The sequence below is a fragment of the Pan paniscus genome, chromosome 8, assembly GCF_029289425.2.
Source record: "Pan paniscus chromosome 8, NHGRI_mPanPan1-v2.0_pri, whole genome shotgun sequence".
Taxonomy (NCBI): Eukaryota; Metazoa; Chordata; class Mammalia; order Primates; family Hominidae; genus Pan; species Pan paniscus.
Genome location: NC_073257.2, coordinates 85,330,743 through 85,351,884, shown reverse-complemented (window position 1 = coordinate 85,351,884; position 21,142 = coordinate 85,330,743). Strand labels below are relative to the sequence as shown.

At 39.9% G+C, this 21,142-nt stretch overlaps 2 protein-coding genes across 13 annotated transcripts in view; one reads left to right on the top strand and one right to left on the bottom strand.

Moving 5' to 3' along the window:
- Positions 1–8,887, bottom strand: part of FAM149B1 (family with sequence similarity 149 member B1) — a 75,108-nt gene extending 66,221 nt beyond the window's left edge. For 3 of the 7 annotated variants that reach the window (XM_003815987.6, XM_008969007.6, XM_008969006.5), the window contains exons 1-2: positions 8,547–8,679; positions 2,100–2,204 (exon numbers count right to left, since the gene is read on the bottom strand). In XM_003815987.6, the coding sequence (XP_003816035.3) occupies positions 2,100–2,204; positions 8,547–8,593 (152 nt within the window). In that variant the 5' untranslated portion in view covers positions 8,594–8,679. Of the gene's footprint in view, positions 1–2,099; positions 2,205–3,430; positions 4,564–4,657; positions 6,846–8,546; positions 8,680–8,772 lie in introns of those variants that run through there. The other 4 variants (XM_055092981.1, XM_008969005.5, XM_063607745.1 and 1 more) reach the window with 4 other exon arrangements.
- Positions 8,888–8,903: 16 nt separating this feature from the next.
- Positions 8,904–21,142, top strand: part of ECD (ecdysoneless cell cycle regulator) — a 92,848-nt gene continuing 80,609 nt past the window's right edge. For 5 of the 6 annotated variants that reach the window (XM_055092980.2, XM_055092979.2, XM_055092978.2 and 2 more), the window contains exons 1-5: positions 8,932–9,070; positions 12,992–13,209; positions 16,391–16,508; positions 20,187–20,274; positions 20,389–20,567. In XM_055092980.2, coding sequence (XP_054948955.1) covers positions 13,005–13,209; positions 16,391–16,508; positions 20,187–20,274; positions 20,389–20,567 — 590 coding nt within the window. In that variant the 5' untranslated portion in view covers positions 8,932–9,070; positions 12,992–13,004. Of the gene's footprint in view, positions 9,071–12,991; positions 13,210–16,390; positions 16,509–20,186; positions 20,275–20,388; positions 20,568–21,142 lie in introns of all 6 variants that reach the window. The other variant, XM_003815981.7, reaches the window with a different exon arrangement.

Sequence of the window (21,142 nt, the reverse complement as noted above, 5' to 3'; positions counted from 1 at the left end):
AGCCAATTTTTGTATTTTTAGTAGAGACAGGGTTTTGCCATGTTGGCCAGGCTGGTCTTGAACTCCTGACCTCAAGTGATCCGCCTACATCGGCCTCCCAAAGTGCTGGGACTACAGGCGTGAGCCACCGTGCCCAGCCTTTTTTTTTTTTTTGTATTTTTGGTAGAGACAGAGTTTTGCCATATTGCCCAGGCTGGTCTTGAACTCCTGAGCTCAAGTGATCCACCTGTCTTGGGCTCCCAAAGTGCTGAGACTACAGATGTGAGCCATCACGCCCGGCCTATGATTATACAATATTTTTTTAAATCACACATTGCATCTCAGACACTAATTGAAGTTCTGAGAGACTGAAGAACCATCTTCCCTGTTCTATTACTTAAAATAACTACAGCTAATATTTACTCAGCATTTACTACATGCCAAGCATCGTGCCAAGTTTTACATACATTATCTCATTAATATTTGCAACATCCTATAAGACAGGGGTCCCGAACCCCGGGGTCACAGACTGGTGCTGGTCTGTGGCCTGTTAGGAACTGGGCTGCAGAGCAGGAGGTAAGTGGCAGGTGAGTGCATGAAGCTTCATCTGTATTGACAGCAGCTCCCCATGGCTCACATTACCACCTGAGCTCTGCCTTCTGTCAGATCAGTGGTGGCATCAGATTCTCACAGGAGCACAAACTGCGCATGCAAGGGATCTAGGTTGTGCATTCCTTATGGGAATCTAATGCCTGATCATCTGTCACTGTCTCCCATCATCCCCGGATGGAACTGTCTAGTTGCAGGAAAACAAGCTCAAGGCTCCCACTGATTCTACATTATGGTGAGTTGTATAATTATTTCATCATATATTACAATGTAAAAATAATAGAAATAAAGTGTATAATAAATGTAATGCACTTGAATCATCCTGAAACCATCCCTCACCCCACTGCACAGTCCATGGAAAAATTGTCTTCCACAAAACTGGTCCCTGGTGCCAAAAAGGTTGGGGACTGCTGCTATAAGATATACTATTATCAGTTAAGTAATTTTCCCAATGTTACTCAGCTAATAAGTTGTAGGACCAGGATTAAAAATCAGATGTTGAACTCCTCCTGAGTCCATGTTCTTTTTTATTTATGTTATGTTATTTTATTGTTTGTTTTTTATAATCTTGCTCTTTCTGATATTTATTTAATTTATGTTTTTTCTTTTCTTTTTTTTTTTTTGAGAAGGAGTCTCGCTCTGTCGCCCAGGCTGGAGTGCAGTGGTGTGATCTTGGCTCACTGCAAGCTCCGCCTCCCGGGTTCATGCCATTCTCCTGCCTCAGCCTCCTGAGTAGCTGGGACTACGGGCCCCCACCACCATGCCCGGCTAATTTTTTTGTATTTTTAGTAGAGACGGGGTTTCACCGTGTTAGCCAGGATGGTTTCGATCTCCTGACCTCGTGATCTGTGCACCTCGGCCTCCCAAAGTGTTGGGATTACAGGCGTGAGCCACCGCGCCCGGCCCTATTTATGTTTTTTCTTGAAACAACGTCTTGCTCTTTCACCCAGGCTGGAGTATAGTGGTGTAAACACAGCTTACTGCAGCCCTGACCTTCTGGGCTCAAGCAATCCTCCCATGTCAGCTTCTGTAGTAGCTGGGACCACAAGTGCACATCCCCACACTTGGCTATGTTATTTTATTTATTTATTTTTTGTAGAGATGGGGTTTGCCATGTTGCCCATGCTGGTCTTAAACTCCTGGGCTTAAATGATCCTCCCACCTTTTGGCCTCCTATAGTGCTGGGATTGTAAGTACCAAGCTCCATGTTCTGTTTTTTGTTTGTTTGTGTGTTTGTTTGTGTGTTTGTTTGTTTGTTTTTTCATTCTAATCCCATGGCAGATTATCCGTGTTCTTAACTACTTTATAATACTACTTCTCAAAGGTTATGAAAATATGTATGATGTTGTCATCAGCTGTTTCAGAATGAAAACTAAATGGTACTGAGAACATGACAAAAATTCTTGCTTTGTTTTCATTAGCACAAGGCTTGACACCAATCTTAAGCCAAAAAACAAAACCTCTGCCATGAGCAAGTGCAATAAGTAAACAAGTACACTTTGTGTTATTACCTTTGGGAACTTGTGTCTTTCTCATGACTGTCACTGGTGGGGGAAATTTCCTCCAGCTTCTCTGGAGGGGGATGATGGTTAAGAGCATGTTTTGTTATTCCTTTCCTATGAAAGACAAAACAAAGTTATATTTCCTGTATAAAAAAATACATACAATTCAATAATTTAATCTAGAAGTTAGTCACCTACTTCCTCTGCTCTGGAACTGCACTATCTGATATGGTAGCCACCAGTGGTTAAAATCTGGCTAGTCAGAATTGTGTTTTAAGTGTAAAACACATTGGATTTCAAGAAGAATTTGCAATACTTCATTTATTATCTTGATTACATATTAAAATGATAATATTTTGGATATATTGGGTTGTTAAACAAAATATATTCTTAAAATTAATGTCACTACAAGTTGAAAATATAGTAGATATCACCACACACCAATTAGAACAGCTAAAATTAAAAATAATGATAACACAAAATGCAGGCATGGATGTGGAGAAACTGGATGTCTCATACATTGCTGGCAGGAATGTCAAATGGTATAGCCATTCTGGAATAGTTTGACAGTTTCTAATAAAACTAAACATATGCATTTACCCAGAGCCCTAGCAGTTGCACTCTTGGGCATTATGCCTAGAGAAATGAAAACTTACATTCATACAAAAATCTGTATACAAATGTTCACAGCAGCTTTATTTACAATTGAAAAAAATAACTGAAAACAACTCAAATGTCCTTTAACATTGATATTTCCACATAATGAAATATTATTCAGCAATAAAGAGAAATAAACTATTGATACATGCAACAACTTGGATGGATCTCAAAAGCACCATGCTTTTTAGTGCAAAAAGCCAAAGCCAATAGAAAAACCATTAACTACTACAGTTGACCTTGAACAACACAGGTTTAAACTGTGTGAGCCCATTTATATGCAGATTTTTTTCAATAAATATATTGGAAAATTTTTTGGAGATTTGCAACAATTTGAAGAAACTCAACAGATGAACCATGTAGCCTAGAAATATCGAAAAAATTTAAGAAAAAGGCATGTCATGAATGTGTAAAATATATGTAACTACCAGTCTATTTTTGTGTTGACTATGTTATTGGTAAGGCTTCCAGTCAACAGTAGGCTATTAGTGGTTAAGTTCTGGGGAGTCAGAAGTTGAACATGGATGTTTTACTGTACAGGGGGTCAATACCCCTAACCCCTGCATTGTTTAAGGGCCATTTATATAATGGTACATTGGACAAAACTATAGTGGTAGAGAACAGATTAATGGTTGCCAGGGATGGAGACAAGAGTGGATATAACTATAAAGGGATAGGGATACCCAGTGAAGTTCCTTGGTGGTGATGAAACAGCTCTCTATCTTGATTTATAGTCGTATTTGCAGTAATCTGTAAATGGGACCAAATTGCATAGAAAGAACTATATACACACATACACACACACAGGAGTGGATGTAAAAACTGGATAAGGTCTGTAGGTCTAGTTAACAGTATTGTACCAATGTCATTTTCCTGGCTTTTAAATTATACCACAGTTACATAAGATGTCATCATTGGGGGAAGCTGAGTGAAAAGTTCATGGGATTCTTGGTACTATTTTTACAACTTCCTGTGAGTCTATAATTATTTCAAAATAAAAAGGTAAAAAAATTTCACTTTTATTTTATTTTTTGAGATGGGGTCTTGCTGTGTTGTCCAAGCTGGAGTACAGTGGTGTGGTCATAGCTCACTGCAGCCTTGACCTCCTGGACTCAAGGGATTCTTCTGTCTCAGCCTCCTGTGTATCTGAGACTACAGGTACTCACCACCACACTTGGTTAATTATTTAATTTTTAATTTTTTTTTTTTTTAGAGATTGGGATCTTGTTATGTTGCTCAGGCTGTCTCTTAACTCCTGGCCTCAAATGATCCTCCTACCTCAGCCTCCCAAAGTACTGGGATTCAAGACATGAGCCACTGCACTCGGCCAATTTCACCTTTCTTTTTTAATGTGACCACCTGAAAATTTTAAATTACATATGTGGCTTATATCATATTTGTATTGAATATTGCTGCTCTAGAGACTCCAATGTATGCACTGGATTAAGCTATGGGGTCAATCATTATATGTTCCAGTAATCTATGGGGTCAATCAATATATGTTCCTAGTAATCTACGGTAGACTTTCCTCACAAAACTCTGTAGTCAAATACATTTAGGAACTGTAATAGGTTGAACAAAGTTACACAGATTTCTTTACAAGAGATCTTCCAGGTCTTTAATATGCAAATGTTTATCATAAATCTCAAATACTCTCATTTCAAAGGAAACTAAGGCACAGAGGGATTAAGTAACCTGCTTAAGGTCATTTGGTTAGTAAGCGATGAAGCCAAGATTCAAATCCTAGTAATCTGGCTCTCAGAGGAAGGCCTCTAGAAGGAAATGAAGAGTTTGAGATTTTAGTGAATTGTACCATTGTTCTATATAAAGATAAAGCTAAGAGCCCAGTCAGTGGAGCTTGCACTTTAAATTATTTCTCAAATTGTGGAGATCAATTTGTGCAGACTTACCTCTATGTCTCTCATTCAGTGGTCCTACAACCAAGAGCTTGTCTTTGAAAAAGTGGAAAGGATAAGAAATACAAATTCAAGCTATGAAATAGAGACTTAAGACATTTTTTAGTCTGCCAGGGAAATCTATGAATTGACAATTAGATAATAACAAAAAATATCATTAAATTTAATAATGGCACTATGACTACATACAAAAATGTCCATAATTTTTAGAGATGCATAATGACATATATAGGGGTGAAATGGCAGTATCTGCAGTTTTGCTTTCCTTATTTCACAGAGAGGTGCAGAGAAGTTAATAAAAGGATAAGGAGGCCAGGCGCGGTGGCTCACGCCTGTAATCCCAGCACTTTGGGAGGCTGAGGCGGGCAGATCACGAGGTCAGGAGATCGAGACCATCCTGGTTAACATGGTGAAACCCCGTCTCTACTAAAAATACAAAAAATTAGCTGGGCATGGTGGCGGGCACCTGTAGTCCCAGCTACTTGGGAGGCTGAGGCAGAAGAATGGCGTGAACCTGGGAGGCGGAGCTTGCAGTGAGCCGAGATGGCACCACTACACTCCAGCCTGGGCGACAGAGTGAGACTCTGTCTCAAAAAAAAAAAAAAAAAAGAAAGAAAGAAAAGGATAAGGAAGATAGATGAAGCAAATATATTAACTTTGTTAACTGTTGAATGTGGGGTGACAGGTAGTTCATGATACTATTCTCTATATGTTTATGTTTGAAATTTTTCATTAAAAAATGTTAAGCTGTATGTTGAAAATCATTCCTTTCCCATACTCTTTTCAACAATTATAATTTTTAATGGCTAGGTAGAAAACTAAAGTTACGGCTTCAAAGCAGGTTATCATTATTATAACATCTAAAGTAAAAATTGCTTTGAATTTGCTCCCATTAAGATACATTTTATCTTCATTATCTTCATTATTCACTTCATCCTGACTCCAGCTACAGAATCATCTTTTGGGCCTTATAGGGAGTATCAAATCAACAATCAAGAACAAGTAGGCCAGGCGCGGTGGCTCACATCTATAATCCCAGCACTTTGGGAGACCGAGGCAGACAGAGTCCAGGAGTTCAAGACCAGCCTGGGGTGAAACCCCATCTCTACTAAAAATACAAAAATTAGCTGGGCATGTAGTCCTGCGACTTGGGAAGCTGAGGTGGAAGAATCACTTGAACCTAGGAGGTGGAGGTTGCAACTGAGCCAAGATGGCACCACTGCACTCCAACCTGTGCAACAGAGACTCCGTCTCAAAAAAAAAAAATAGAAAGAAAACTGATATAACTATACTAGTTAATAATAATTCTGGCCCAACAAGTGCCTATCATTTTTTTCCATACAAGATTTTTTTTAACTTTCAGAATGGTTGGAATTAATCATAAAAGCAGATTTTTAGCTAAACCTCAGTCACTTTATTGGGAAAAGACAGTTTCCTCACAATTTTTTTTTTAAGTAGGAACAACACATCCCAAATCTAAGAGATGACTGTTTCTTCTTCCTAATTCCCAAAGAGTTTACTAGGAACTAAACTGCTACCATGTAGATATCTTATTCCTTAATAAATAATAAGCTTCTAAAAGGCAAAGAGAGGTTTTAGACTTATTTTCTTTGTATGCCTATTGTATCCCAAGTAAAAGTGCGAAGGGACAAGGAAAATACCATTTATTGAGGATGTATATGTGTCAAGCTCCACACCATCATTTTATTCTTATTTTATTTTTATTTATTAATTTTTTTGAGACAGAGTCTTCCTCTGTCACCCAGGCTGGAGTACAGTGGCGTGATCTCGGCTCACGACAACCTCTGCCTCCCAGGTTCAAGCAATTCTCATGCCTTGGCCTCCCAAGTAGCTGAGATTACAGGCATGTGCCACCATGCCCAGATAATTTTTTGCATTTTTAGTAGAGACAGGGTTTCACCATGTTGCCCAGGCTGGTTTTGAACTCCTGAGCTCAGGCAATCGCCCACCTTGGCCTCCCAAAGTGCTAGGATTACAGGCGTGGGGGTCCACACCATCATTTTAAATAAGCTTTTGGATAAGGTGTTACTCCCATATTGCAGAAACGAAGGCTCAGTGATGTAGTAATTTGCCTAAAAGTCACGTGGCTAGAAGACAGCCTAGCCAGAAACCCAAGAATGATTCAAAATAGCATGCTTGCAATTATCATGTATGTGCATAATTAATATTTAATAAATTAAATAGTTAATAATTAATATTAATAGTTAATATATTTATGGTTGCTAAAATTACAAAGCTAAATGAAAGGAAAAGTTAATATTTAATTAATACATTTATTTATAGTTAATATTTAATTAATAAATTTATGGTTGCTAAAATTATATAGCTCCATGAAGGAAAAAAAATTGGAATTTGGGGTTAAAGCCCAAGCTCAACTCCTGACTTTTTGGCTATATAATCTTAAAATATGTAACATTTCTGATATAATTTCATCTTCTGAAAGACTGAAGATAATCATACCCACTTTACAGAGTTGTTAAGATCAAAAAGTGAAGTGAGCTGGGCATGGTGGCTCATGCCAACACTTTGGGAGGCCAAAGTGGGAGAACTGCTTGAGTCCAGGAGTTTGAGACCAGCCTGGGCAACATAGTGGGACCCTGTCTCTACCAAAAAAAATTTTTTTTTAATTAGCCAGTTGTGGTGGTGTGCACCTGTAGTCTCAGCTACTCAAGAGGCTACATTGTGAGGATCACCTGAGCCCATAGGTGGAGGCTGCAGTGAGCAAGGATTGCACTACTGCCCTCCAGCCTGGACAACTGAGCAAGACCCTGTCTCCAAAAAAAAAAAAAAGTGAAGGCCCTTTTGGAAGTGTAAAGCATTAATAAATGTATGACACTATTATTACTTTCTAAATTATTATACAACACTTCGGTCAGGGTAGGGGGCGGCTCTTTTTTTTTTTATTATTTATTTATTTATTTATTTTGAGACGGAGTTTCGCTCTTGTCACCCAGACTGGAGTGCGATGGCGTGACCTCCGCTCACTGCAACCTCTGCCTCCCGGGTTCAAGTGATTCTCCTGCCTCACCCTCCCAAGTAGCTGGGTTTACAGGCCCCCGCCTCCATGCCCGGCCATTTTTTTTTTTTTTGCATTTTTAGTAGAGATGGGGTTTCGCCATGTTGGCCAGGCTGGTCTCGAACTCCTGGCCTCAAGTGATCCGCTCGCCTCAGCCTCCCAAAGTGCTGGGATTACAAGCGTGAGCCACCACGGCCGGCCGTGAGGGTGGATCTTTTTAAAGCCAGAAATATTTGCTCTTTAAAGTCTCAAAAGCAAAACTGATCTTTATGGATTCTGGTGCTTAATTGCAGAGGTGGGGAGGCAGTATGTGTGATGGTTATGACCACAGGCTTCAGAATCAGATCGACATCAGGTTTGTACCTCTCAGCTCTACCACCTTCAAGCTGTGTGATCTTTGGCATGCTACAATCTTTAATTCTGGGATCTTTATCTGTAGAATGTGCAAAATAATGTTCCCAATCTGATATCATTGATAGGAATGAGCAAATGTATGTAAATAGCTTTGCACAGTGTCAAGTGAGCACTTTCCTGGAGCCCTCAGTTAGCTATTAATAACTTCTCGAGCTACCATGGCCATTAACAATGGGACCTGAAGCACTGCGGATGCTACAAATGCTTCAGCAGACCCAGTGCTTGATTTCAGGAATTTCAGTCGAAGGGCGACACGCCCTCAGCTGGAGATGGAGGAAGAAGGGGCAGGGTCCAGCAGGGCTGAGAGGAGAGAATTCCGAAGAAAAATCTCTCCCCAGACCTGGGAAAGGAAAGGAACGAAGGACTGGTCAAGGAGGGTCCCCAGAGCGCCCGCCGCCCGCCCCGGCTGGGGTGGCTGAGCAGTCCACTCACAGCTCCAAGCTCTGTGGCACCGCCTTCCGAGTGTATCTGGAGATCATCCTCCTCCTCCTCCTCCTCCTCCTCCTCCTCCTCAGCCGCGGCCGGGGCAGGCACGCCAGGGTGGGGGCCTCCGGGCCTGGCCCTCCCGCCGGCTCCGGCCCGGCCCCTCCCGCCACCTACCGGCCCCGTCTCGCCCCGTCACCTAGACTCCGAGCAGCCACCTCCCCAGGGTCCCCACCTCTCCAGTCCTCCGACCTCCCTGCTTTGCCGCGGGGGCGGAAGTGACGAAGGCCCCCGGACGCTCGCAAAATGCTCCCGCCGACGCACAGCAGTGACGACACACAAGGTTTCGGGGACTGAGTGGGTTTCAGACTTTCTCTCAGGATTTCCGCTGGCTTCAGGTTCCGGTCAGGCGTCGGGACAGAGCCTGATCCAGGCTTCGGCGGCCGGTGGCAGCTCTCGATCAGCTCTCGCAGTCGGAGAAGCGGCTAAGGAAAGGTGCCACAGCAGAGACGCGAAGGAGAGGCCCTAGAACCGTAAGAGAAATTGGCTTCATTTTGTTAGATGGCAGGAGGGAGCCTAGACTGGGGAAAGAGCACTAGACTCCAAGTCAAGCCCCTGCTGCTTGGTCGCTTCTTTTTCTGTACTCTGGGTTTTCTCATATGTACAGTGAGGCATTAGCCTGAGTGATCATAGAGTCCCTTCCAGTTCTGACACCAAATTCTGCATGATGACGTGTGTTTGGCGTTATGGGGTGGATGGGTAGAATTACTGTCTGTCCCTCTGGGTTGAAAGGCAAAATGATGATTTGGTTAGACTGTGGTGAGTGGGTGTCTGGATAAGAAGAAGCAGGTTCCTTATGAGTCTCTTAGAAAGCTGAGTAAGATTGGAATCATGGAGTTAGGGTGGTCCATCCACTGCCATTTCTTTCTTTACCAAGCATCACCTGGCAGCAAGAATAAACTAGTACTCTTATTTAGGAAAACCCTTAGAAAATTAAGAGATAAGTAAGGAAAACCCTTAGAAAATTAAGAGGTATCAATGCAACCTCCATCAAAATACCAATGACATTCTTCACAGTCATAGAAAAAAGATCCTAAAATTTATACGGAACCACAAAAGAGCCAGAATAGCCAAAGCTATCTTGAGCAAAAAGAACAAAACTGGAAGAATCACATTACCTGACTTCAGATTATACAACAGAGTTATAGTAACCAAAACAGCATGGCACTGGCATAAAAACAGGAACAGAATAGAGAACCCAGAAACAAATCCATATGTCTGCAGTGAATTCATTTTCAGCAAAGGTACCAAAAACATACATTGGGGAAAAGACAGTCTCTTCAATAAATGATACTGGGAAAACTGATACCCGTATGCAGAAGAATGAAACCAGACCCACTACCTCCCACCATATACAAAAATCAAGTCAAAATGGATTAGAGACTTAAATCTAAGCCCTCAAACTATGAAACTACTAAAAGGAAATATTGGGGAAACTCTCTAGGACATTAGAGTGGGCAAAGATTTCCTGAGTAATACCTCACAAACAGAGGCAGCCAAAACAAAAATGGACAAATGGGAGCACATCAAGTTAAAAAGCTTCTGCACAGCAAAGGAAACAATCAACAAAGTGAAGAGAGAACCCACAGAATGGGAGAAAATATTTGCAAACTACCCATCTGACAAGGGATTAATAACCAAAATATATAAGGAGTTCAAACAACTCTCTAGGAAGCAGTCTAATAATTGATTAAGAATTGGATAAAAACTCTGAATAGACATTTCTCAAAGAAGACATAAAAATGGCAAACAGGTTTATGAAAAGGTGCTCAATATCATTGATTATCAGAGAAATGCAAATCAAAACTACAATAAGATAGCATCTCACCCCAGTTAAAATGGCTGTTATCCATAAGACAGGCAATAACAAATGCTGGCAAGGATTTGGATAAAACACTGTTGGTGAGAATGTAAATTAGTGCAGTCACTATGGAGAACAGTTTTGGAGATTCCTCAAGAAACTAAAAATAGAGCTACTTTATGATCCAGCAATCCCACTGTTGGGTATTTACCTAAAAGAAAGGAAATCAGTATATCAAAGAGATATCTGCACTCCCATGTTTATCGCAGCACTATTCTCAGTAGCCAAGATTTGGAAGCAACCTAAGTGTCCATCAACAGATAATGAAGAAAATGTGGCACATACACACAATGGAGTGCTTTTCAGCCATAAAAAAAAAAAATGAGATTCTGTTATTTGTAACAACATGGATGGAACTGAAGATAAAGTGGAACTGGATGGAAGTGAAATAAGGATGGCACAGAAAGATAAACTTCAAATGTTCTCACTAATTTGTAGGAGCTAAAAATTAAAACAGTTGAACTCATGGAGATAGCAAGTAGAAGGATGGTTACCAGAAGCTGGGAAGGGTTGCAGAGGGTTTGTGGGGGAGTATGGTTAAAGGGTACAAAAAAAATAGAGTGAATGAAAACTAGTATTTGGTAGCACAGCAGGGTGACTATAGTAAATAATAATTTAATTGTACATTTAAAAATAACGAAGTTCAGATGAGAGCATGTCCTGGCTATAAAAATTTTTTTTAATAAAAATAACTAAAAGAGTATAATTAGATTGTTTGTAACACAAAGGATAAATGCTTAAGGCAATGGATATCTCATTTACCCTGAGGTGCTTATTATGCATTGTATACCTGTATCAAAATATCTCATGTACCCCATAAATATATACACCTACTATTTACCCTTAAAAATAAAAAAAAAAAAACAGCACTTTGGGAGGCCGAGGCAGGTGGATCATGAGGTCAGGAGTTTGAGACCAGCCTGGCCAATATGGTAAAACTCCGTCTCTACTAAAAATACAAAAATTAGCCAGGTGTGGTGGCGTGCGCCTATAGTCCCAGCTACTCGGGAGGCTGAGGCAAAAGAATCGCTTGAACCTGGGAGGCAGAGGTTGCAGTGAGCTGCGATCACTCCACTGCACTCCAGCCTGGGCGACAGAGCGAGACTCCATCTCAAAAAAAAAAAAAAAGAAAAAGAAAAGAAAAAAAGAAAAGAAAGATATACCTACCATCCCATGAGACTTGAAAAAGGGGCAAATTTAGGACAGAGGTAAAATGACAGGACATGAATGTTTTGTAGTTCTGAATTCCTCTACGCCATACAATGTTCATAAAAGAGAGAGATGTACATTCTGTAGAGCAAGACAGATTGTACTTTAGAGTTTAAATAACAAAATTTTAAAGCAGGGAGAGATTTTAGAGATGGTAGATAACTTATCCTAAATTAAAGAAAAAAACCCAGAAAGAGAAAGTGAAATGTCCACAGTGGCACAACTAATTAGTGGCAGAACTGGGGTTTTTGATAGTATGTAAACAGTAGGTGTTAGTGCAGTGTTTCTCGAAATATATTACACATACCACTGCTAGTACAAGGGCAAACATTAAAAATTTCATTCTTCACTTCCAAAATAGGAAAAATATAAAAAGTAAAGATTTTATTCTTACATACTTACTAATTGGGGAATGTGATACTAGATTTCTATTCACTGTATTATATCAAGGTTTCCTTTTAACGTAATTTTAAAGATAAAGTTTTAGGTGTAAAGGGTCATTAAAAATAATATTAGGCCAGATGCCTATAACCCCAGCACTTTGGGAGACCAAGGTGGAAGAACTGCTTGAGCTCAGGAGTTCTAGGCCAGCCTGGGCAATATGGCAAAACCTTGCCTCTACTAAAAATACAAGAAAAGTTAGCTGGGCATGGTGGCATGCAACTGTGGTCCCAGCTACTTGGGAGGCTGAGGTGGGAGGATGGCTTGAGCCCAAGAGGTGGAGGTTGCAATGAGCTGTGATCATGCCGCTGCACTTCAGCCTGGGCAACAAGAGTGAAACTGCATCTCAAATAAATAAATAAAGTTTAAAAAAATTAAATAAATATTACTGTAGGTGGTGTATGGTTAAGGCAAAAACCATGGTGATGGTATGTGACTAAATTTTATTTTTTTATTTTTTATTTTTATTTATTTATTTTTTTTAGTTGGAGTCTTGCTCTGTCACCCAAGCTGGAGTGCAGTGGCATGATCTCGGCTCATTGCAACCTCTGCCTCCTAGGTTCAAGTGATTCTCCTGCTTTAGCCTCCCGAGTACCTAGGATCACAGGTGCATGCCACCACACCCAGCTAATTTTTGTATTTTTAGTATTTTGTATTTTTAGTAGAGACGGGGTTTCACCATGTTGGCCAGGCTGGTCTCAAACTCCTGACCTCCAGTGATCTGCCTGTCTCGGCCTCCCAAAGTGATAGGATTACATGCATGAACCACTGTGCCCGGCCTAACTAAATTTTAGAAAACAATGTTCATGGAACCATCTAAAAGAGTTCAGATGTTACTTCTGCATTGTTCTATGTGGTTTATATTTTGGAACTTTAAACATAGTTTTCAAAGAAGAATGGAAGAAACCATGAAGCTTCCTACGATGGAAGACACAGTGGAGTACTGCCTGTTCCTGATACCAGATGAGTCAAGGGACTCAGATAAACATAAAGAGATTCTTCAGAAGTACATTGAGAGAATAATGACTCAGTTTGCACCTATGCTGGTCCCCTACATCTGGCAGAATCAGCCTTTCAATCTTAAATATAAACCTGGGAAAGGTAAGACTCTTTTACTTGTTTGGATTAGTGTGACTTTTAATGTTATCCTGACAACAGTGATGTGTAATAGTCCACGCTTCATTCAGTGTTGCCAGGAAGAGATTAATACACTAAACTTTTTAGATGAGTAATACTTGTCTATATTCAGTTAGCCTTAAAGCTTTTTTTAAAAAAAATCATATTAATGAAAACTTTCTAAATTTGCCTTAGGAATTAGCATATACTAAACATTATTAAACTCATGGCTATTCTTTTGAACTTTAGTTACTACACTATGCCATAATGTATCTAAGTATCTATACTAAATAGTTTCAGGCATCTGGCTTTAATCATGGTTCCTTTTGCTGTTACTCAGGATTCCTTATTTTGGTGATGTGTTCGGTAGGCTGCCTTGTTTCATATAGCCATTTTGGTAAGGATCTGAGTGGCTCTGCCCGGCTTATAAAGATAAATAATTGGGCTTTATGACTAATATTTGCCACTTACAAGCATTTTGAGGTTTCTTCATTGCTTCCCTGTGTTGTTGGTGCTTGAGATCTGACCTCTGGCAAAATATGGCACTCTGTCCTGTTATGAGAAAAACCCAGGATTAAACTAGGAGGGAGCGGAGAGACCAAAGAATGACTCGGACAGGTCTATCTTGGCAAGTAGATAAGTTTATTAGGACTTACAGACAAGACACTCCTGGGCAGCATCAGGACAGCTCTAGAAATCCACCCCACCTCCCATATTTAAGTTGCTTGTAAGCTAATTTTTTGGCTCTTTGCCTACTGCGTATATGCAATGACATTGTTTTCCTTGGTATGTTCCCAGCTATGCCCTGCAATGTTTGGGTTCTCAGGACCTGCTCCTCTGCTGGGCACGATGGCTTTGGCTTGCCAGCTGGCCTTTGAAGTTTAAGCAGCAGACATGTACCCTTAAGTAGTCTGATGGGGAACTGGTCACATTACAGTTCTATCATTTCTTATAGTTTTATGAAAATAAATCATGGGTAGGTGACCAAGTCTCTCCTTACACAGTGACTTATGTGAGGTCTTATTTGGGATCAGGAGCCTGGCATCTTGTGATACCATCACAAGATATACCCCCCATGTATACATCACAAGTATACATCACTGTGATACTCTCAGTTTAGTGTGTATCTGTTATCTTTTGGCAACAGTTGCTACATATCTTACTGTTAATTTTATTGAACTCTTATTCATTGAAATACATATGATATTTATTGGCAAGAACACTGTCACATTGGTGTAGCACATCTAAAACCAACCCTTTATCCATCCTCTAGAAAACCATTTTTACTGTTTTCTTATCTTGTTTAATGGCATTGCCATCCACCCAGTTATCCAAGCTAGTCAGTAATTCAAAATCATAATCAGTTCCTCACTTCACCATGTTCAGTCAGATGCTAAATCCTGAATGCTTCTAAAATATGACCCCTTCTCTACATCTATTTGGCTTCAGTGTAGACCCTCTTTATCTCTACATCTGGAAAACAACAACAGCCTCCTAACTTACCTCTCTGGTTCCTGTCTTTCTAGTTCCTAACACTGTTGCTGGTTATGTTTGTAAAACACAAATTTGATTGTGTCACTCTCCTGCTTAATATCCTTCAGTAGTTCCCATTGCTTCAAGATGAAATTTAAATCAAAGTCTAATATAGACAAAAATAGTTACTTTAATTGGAGTTCTCTAGTTGAAGAAACTTGAGATCTGGGGTGGGGAGAAGAAGAGTTGGTTGGGCTGTTCTTCTACCTATTGTTTGCCATGGCAGCTCTTGAGACGCTCTGTAATGCACTTGTTTGACCTTCATTCTGTTAATGAGGGATATTAACTGTACATTGATTTTTATGTGTTGAACCATCCTTGCATCCCAGGAATAAATCTCGCTTGGTCGTGGTGAATAATCTATTTAATGTGTTGTTGAATTCAGATTGCCGATATTTTGTTAAGGATTTCTGCATTGATACTCATCAGGGATATTGATCTACAGCTTTCTTATATTGTCTTTGTCTGGCTTTGGTATTAGGGTAATGCTGGCCTCAGAAGGAATTTGGGAATTCCCTCCCTTTTATTTTTTTGGAAGATTTTGAGGAGGATTGGTGTCAAATTCTTTAAATGTTTGGAAGAATTCCCCGGTGAAGCCAGCTTTTCTTTGTTAGGAGCTTTTGGATTATTTATTCAATCTCCTTACTAGTTATAGATTTGTTCAGATTTTTGTATTTCTCATGATCCAGTCTTGACAGGTTGTGTTTCTAGGAATTTGTCGATTTCTTATAGGTTATCCAACTTACTGGTATACCATTGTTCATAGAATTCTCTTATCCTTCTTATTTCTATGACATAAGTTGTACTGTCCCCTCTTTCATTTCCGATTTTAGTTATTTGAGTATTTGCTCTTATTCCTGGTTAATCAAGTTAATAGTTTGTCAATCTTTTAAAAAAAACCCAACTCAGCTGTTTTGTTTTTCTATTATTTTTTCTGGTCTCTATTTTATTTCTCTCTGCTGTAATGTTTATTATTTCCTTCCTTATGCTGGGTTTGGGTTTAGTTTTTTTTTTTTTTTTGAGGTATAGGTTGTTGATTTGAGATCTTTCACAACTACAAACTTCCTTTTTAGCACTGCTTTCACTGAATTCCTTAAGTTTTGGTATGATGTGCATTCATTTTCATTTGTCCCAAGATATTTTCTAATTTCCCTGTGATTTATTCCAAGAGTGTGTTGTTGTTTAGTTTCCATGTGTTTGTGAATAGTGCACATGTTTGAAAACTTCTGCTCCATCCAAATCTAGCGTCCTGGTATTCCCAGAATACTCTATACATACATACTCTATACATCATGCCTCTGTGCCTTTGCACATACTTTTCCATTTTTCTGGAAAGCTCACCTCTTGTCATTCCTCCAGGCAAGCATAGCACAGATATCCCCTCCTTTATACTCACATAGCCCTTACTGCACACTCCTGTTCTAGAGTTCATTATCTTGTTTTGAGATCATTTGGTTGTCTTGTTTTACCCTGAGCTCCTCAGGAGTAGGCTTCTTCTTCAGGATTGCAACCCCTGCTCCCCAGTACTTAGAGCAATCAGTCAATGAATGTGTATTCAGTTGAATGATTATGTGCATTTTATTTGCAGTAACAAATTTATCTGGTTACATGGTTGCTTTTCTCTTGTTTTTAGGAGGTGTTCCTGCTCATATGTTTGGCGTGACAAAGTTTGGGGATAACATTGAGGATGAATGGTTTATTGTTTATGTAATAAAGCAGATCACAAAGGAATTTCCAGAGTTAGTAGCAAGGTATTGTAGTTATTTTAATTATTCTAAAGGAATTCTATTACTGAAACAAAGTGACTACATTTTTATCTATTTAGTAATTTATTTTTCTCCTGTAGTCTACTGGAAATTGTACAGATTTTAATAGTATCTGTGCTCTTTTTTTTTTTTTTGAGACAGTCTTGCTCTGTCACCCAGGCTGGAGTGCAGTGGTGTGATCTTGGCTCACTGCAATCTTCACCTTCCGGGTTCAAGTGATTCTCCTGCCTCAGCCTCCCAAGTAGCTGAGATTACAGGCGTGCACCACCACGCCTGGCTAATTTTGTATTTTTAGTAGAGACAAGGGTTCACCATGTTGGCCAGGCTAGTCTCTGGAGCTCCTGACCTCAGGTGATCCACCCACCTTGGCCTCCCAAAGTGCTGGGAATACAGGCGTAAGCCACCGCGCCCAGCCATATCTGTGTTTTCTTTCTCTTCTCTTGTGGCTTCCTTTTCTTGAGAAAGAATTAAAGTACACGGCCAGGCGCGGTGGCTCACACCTGTAATCCCAGCACTTTGGGAGGCCGAGGCAGGCGGATCATCTGAGGTCAGGAGTTCGAGACCAGCCTCAACATGGAGAAACCCTGTCTCTACTAAAAATACAAAATTAGCCAGGCATGGTGGTGCATGCCTGTAATCACAGCTACTCGGGAGGCTGAGGCAGGAGAATTGCTTGAACCTGGGAGGCGGAGGTTGCGGTAAGCCAAGATCGCGCCATTGCACTCCAGCCTGGGCAACAAGAGTGAAACTCTGTCTCAAAAAAAAAAAAAAAAAAAAAATTAAAGTACTGTCAAAGAGTTCAACTTCCAAAAGTACAAAGGTTTCTACTGCTCTTGCTTCCCAGAAGTAATCACCATTAAATTCCTTGTGGATCTTTGAAAAATAAAATTCCATTCATACACATACACGCATATTTCACGTATTTTTAAATATGTATTCCTCTACTAGACCATAGCTATATTTTTTGAGAAATCATACACAGAAACAATTTAAAGAGAAGTCAGTGAACACAATTGTATAGGAAGCAAAGTAGGTAACATTACGTTAAAAATGGGACCTGAGTTTTCTGTAATTACCACGTATTGCCAGCAGAGGGCGTTCCGCCCACTTATATTTTGTCCTAGTTTTCCTAGTCAGCACCCAAATTCTGATCTTTTTTTACCCAGTCAACCTCGTTCCCAACAGAACAAAATAGAAGGGAGAAAAAAACCTTTGAAAACTTATTATTTAAATTTTAAACATACATTAAAGTAGAGAGAATGAACCCACATGTTCCCATTATCCAGCTTCAACAATTACCAACTCATGGTCATTATTATTTCATCTGTAGCTGTCATTTGATCCTTAAATATTTCAGGATGTAAATCTAAGCGATAACTCATTTTATTTTTATCTTTAAATAAATTTATTTAAAATTTTTAAATGTTTTAAATTTATTTATTATTTATTTAGTTTTTTAAAGACGGGGTCTTACTATTTTGCCCAGGCGGGACTTGAACTCCTGGGCTCAAGCCATCCTCCTGCCTCAGTCTCCCAAGCAGCTGGTACTACAGGCACATGCCACTGTGCTCTATTTTATTTTATTTTATTTTTTTGAGACAGCCTCTCACTCTCTTGCCCAGACTGGACTGCAGTGGAACAATCTCGGCTCACTGCAACCTCTGCCTCCCGGGCTCAAGCAATTCTCGTACCTCATCCTCCTGAGTAGCTGGGGCTATGGGCGTGCACCACCACACCTGGCTAATTTTTGTATTTTTTGTAGAGACAAGGTTTCACCATGTTGGCCAGGCTGGTCTCAAACTCCTGACCTCAAGTGATCCACCTGCCTCAGCCTCCCAAAGTGCTGGGATTACAGGTGTGAGCCACTGCGCCCAGCCTATTTTTAAAATTGATAAATAAAAATTTTATATATTTATTATGTATAACATGTTGTCTTGAAATACATATATATTGTAGGATGGCTGAATTGAGCTCATAATGTACATTACTTCACATACTTATTTTTTTGTGTGTGGTGCGAACATTTAAAATCTACTGCCTTAGCAAGTTTCAAGAACACAATATATTGTAGGCCTGGGGCAGTGGCTCACGTCTGTAATCCCAACGCTTTGGGAAGTCGAAGCGGAAGCATCACATGAGGTCAGAAGTTCGAGACGAGCCTGGCCAACATGGTGAAACCCCATCTCTACTAAAAATACAAAAATTAGCCATGTGTAGTGGCCCATGCCTGTGGTCCCAGCTACTCGGGAGGCTGAGGCAGGAGAATCACTTGAGCCCAGGAGGTAGAGGTTGCAGTGAGTGTGATTGCACCACTACATTCCAGCCTGTGCGACAGAGTGAGACTCTGTCTCAAAAATAAAATAAAATAATAAAAATAGAAGTATAGAGCTAGAACGATATATAACAGTATATAAAATATGCCATGTCTTGTGTAAAAAAGGGAGAAAATACAAATATATATTTCTATAGCTAGATTATGTGTAAGCAAACTCTAGAAGGATATACAGGAAACAGCAGTGATGCATGTAGGGTTGAGCAGATAGGGACAAAAGTAGGAGGGAGACTTTTTTATTTTGTAACTTTTTTTTTTTTTTGAGATGGAGTTTCGCTCTTGTTGCCCAGGCTGGAATGCAATGGTGCGATCTTGGCTCACCGCAACCTCTGCCTCCCAGGTTCAAGCAATTCTCCTACCTCAGCCTCCCGAGTAGCTGGGATTACAGGCATGGGCCACCACGCCTGGCTGATTTTTTTTGTATTTTTAGTAGAGACGGGGTTTCTCCATGTTGGTCAGGCTGGTCTTGAGCTCCTGACCTCAGGTGATCTGCCCACCTCGGCCTCCCAAAGTGCTGGGATTACAGGCGTGAGCCACTGCACCTGGCCATGTAACTTTTAATACATTTTTTAAAAAAATGTAACCATGTGAATGTATAACCTATTTTAAAAAATTAAATTTAAAAAAGTGATATGGGCCGGGCGTGGTGGCTCACACCTGTAATCCTAGCACTTTGGGAGGCTGAGGTGAGCGGATCACTTGAGGTCAGGAGTTCGAGACCAGCCTGGGCAACATGGCGAAACCCTATCTCTACTAAAAATACAAAAATTAGCTGGGCATGATGGCGGGCACTTGTAATCCCAACTACTCGGGAGGCTGAGGCAGGATAATTGCCTGAAAACAAGAGGTGGAGGTTGCAGTGAGCCGAGATCATACCACTGCACTCTAGCCTGAGTGACAGAGCGAGACTCCGTCTCCAAAAAAAAAAAAAAAAAAAAGTGATGCAAATGAGGCAGAAATAATTATCTTTTCAGGCCCAAATAACACCTCCTACATGAAGGCTTTTCTAATCTCAGCTATGTGTTTCTTTTTTTTCTTTTGGAACCCTATAGTACTTTCGTATATTTTCATATTTTTGTCTAATATTTCTTTATGTAAATTGCTTATCTTCTCTCCTTATCATATCTACCTTCAACTCCTCCTTACAATCTTACAGTCTCCTTCAGTGCTTAATGTTATCTTAAATATTTTGCTTTCTTATAGCCATCTGCACATAGTACATACTCAAATATTTACTAAGATGAAGAGGAAAATGTATTAGAATGAAACTGTTTTGGTTACTAGCAGATATATGCTTTTTGAATGCAAAATTGGAAATTTTCTTGCATTAGGATTGAAGACAATGATGGTGAATTCTTATTAATAGAAGCTGCTGACTTTCTCCCTAAATGGCTGGATCCTGAAAATAGCACCAATAGGGTAAGTATACCCAAGTTTAGAAAATTTATAGAGATGAAATCATGCTGCATTACATTCATATGTACCTGCAGTTTGCCAGTGCCCACTGTGAAAATTGAAATGTACCGTTTGCAGGTATTTTTCTGCCATGGGGAATTGTGTATTATCCCTGCACCAAGAAAATCTGGAGCAGAATCTTGGTTACCCACCACACCCCCAACAATTCCACAAGCATTGAATATAATCACAGCACATTCAGAAAAAATACTTGCTTCAGAATCTATACGAGCTGCTGTGAATAGGCGCATCAGAGGGTAAGAAAAATATCACTTTCATTGCTAATTAAGGAACCTTTTGGTTTCGTGTAGTTCAGTCTTTCTTTGATTTTTGTTTGTTTTCCTTAAAGCTCTGTTGGAGTTGATCAGTCTTTCTTTGACTATAAAATACCTTTCACCTAGATTAATGCTAATTTTCATTTTGTCTTCATTCCTCTTTATGAAATAGACTAGTAAATTAAACTTACAGATTTTAAAATCAGGAAACAGATACATCTTTAAATTCCCATTCAGAAGTGTTACAATCTTGTCCCAATATTTTTGCATTTATTTACCTTAGATATTGTGGCTAAGTATTAGCTATATCCATGGGTAAAAAATTTGAGACCTTTAAAAATAGAAACTTCATGGGCCTGGAGCGATGGCTCACACCTGTAATCCCAGCACTTTGGGAGGCTGAGCAGGGGGCGGATCATGAGGTCAGGAGTTCAAGACCAGCCTGGCCAACATAGTGAAATCCCATCTCTACTAAAAATACAAAAACAAAATAGCGGGGCGTGGTGGCAGGTGCCTGTAATCTTAGCTACTTTGGTGGCTGAGGCAAGGAGAATTGC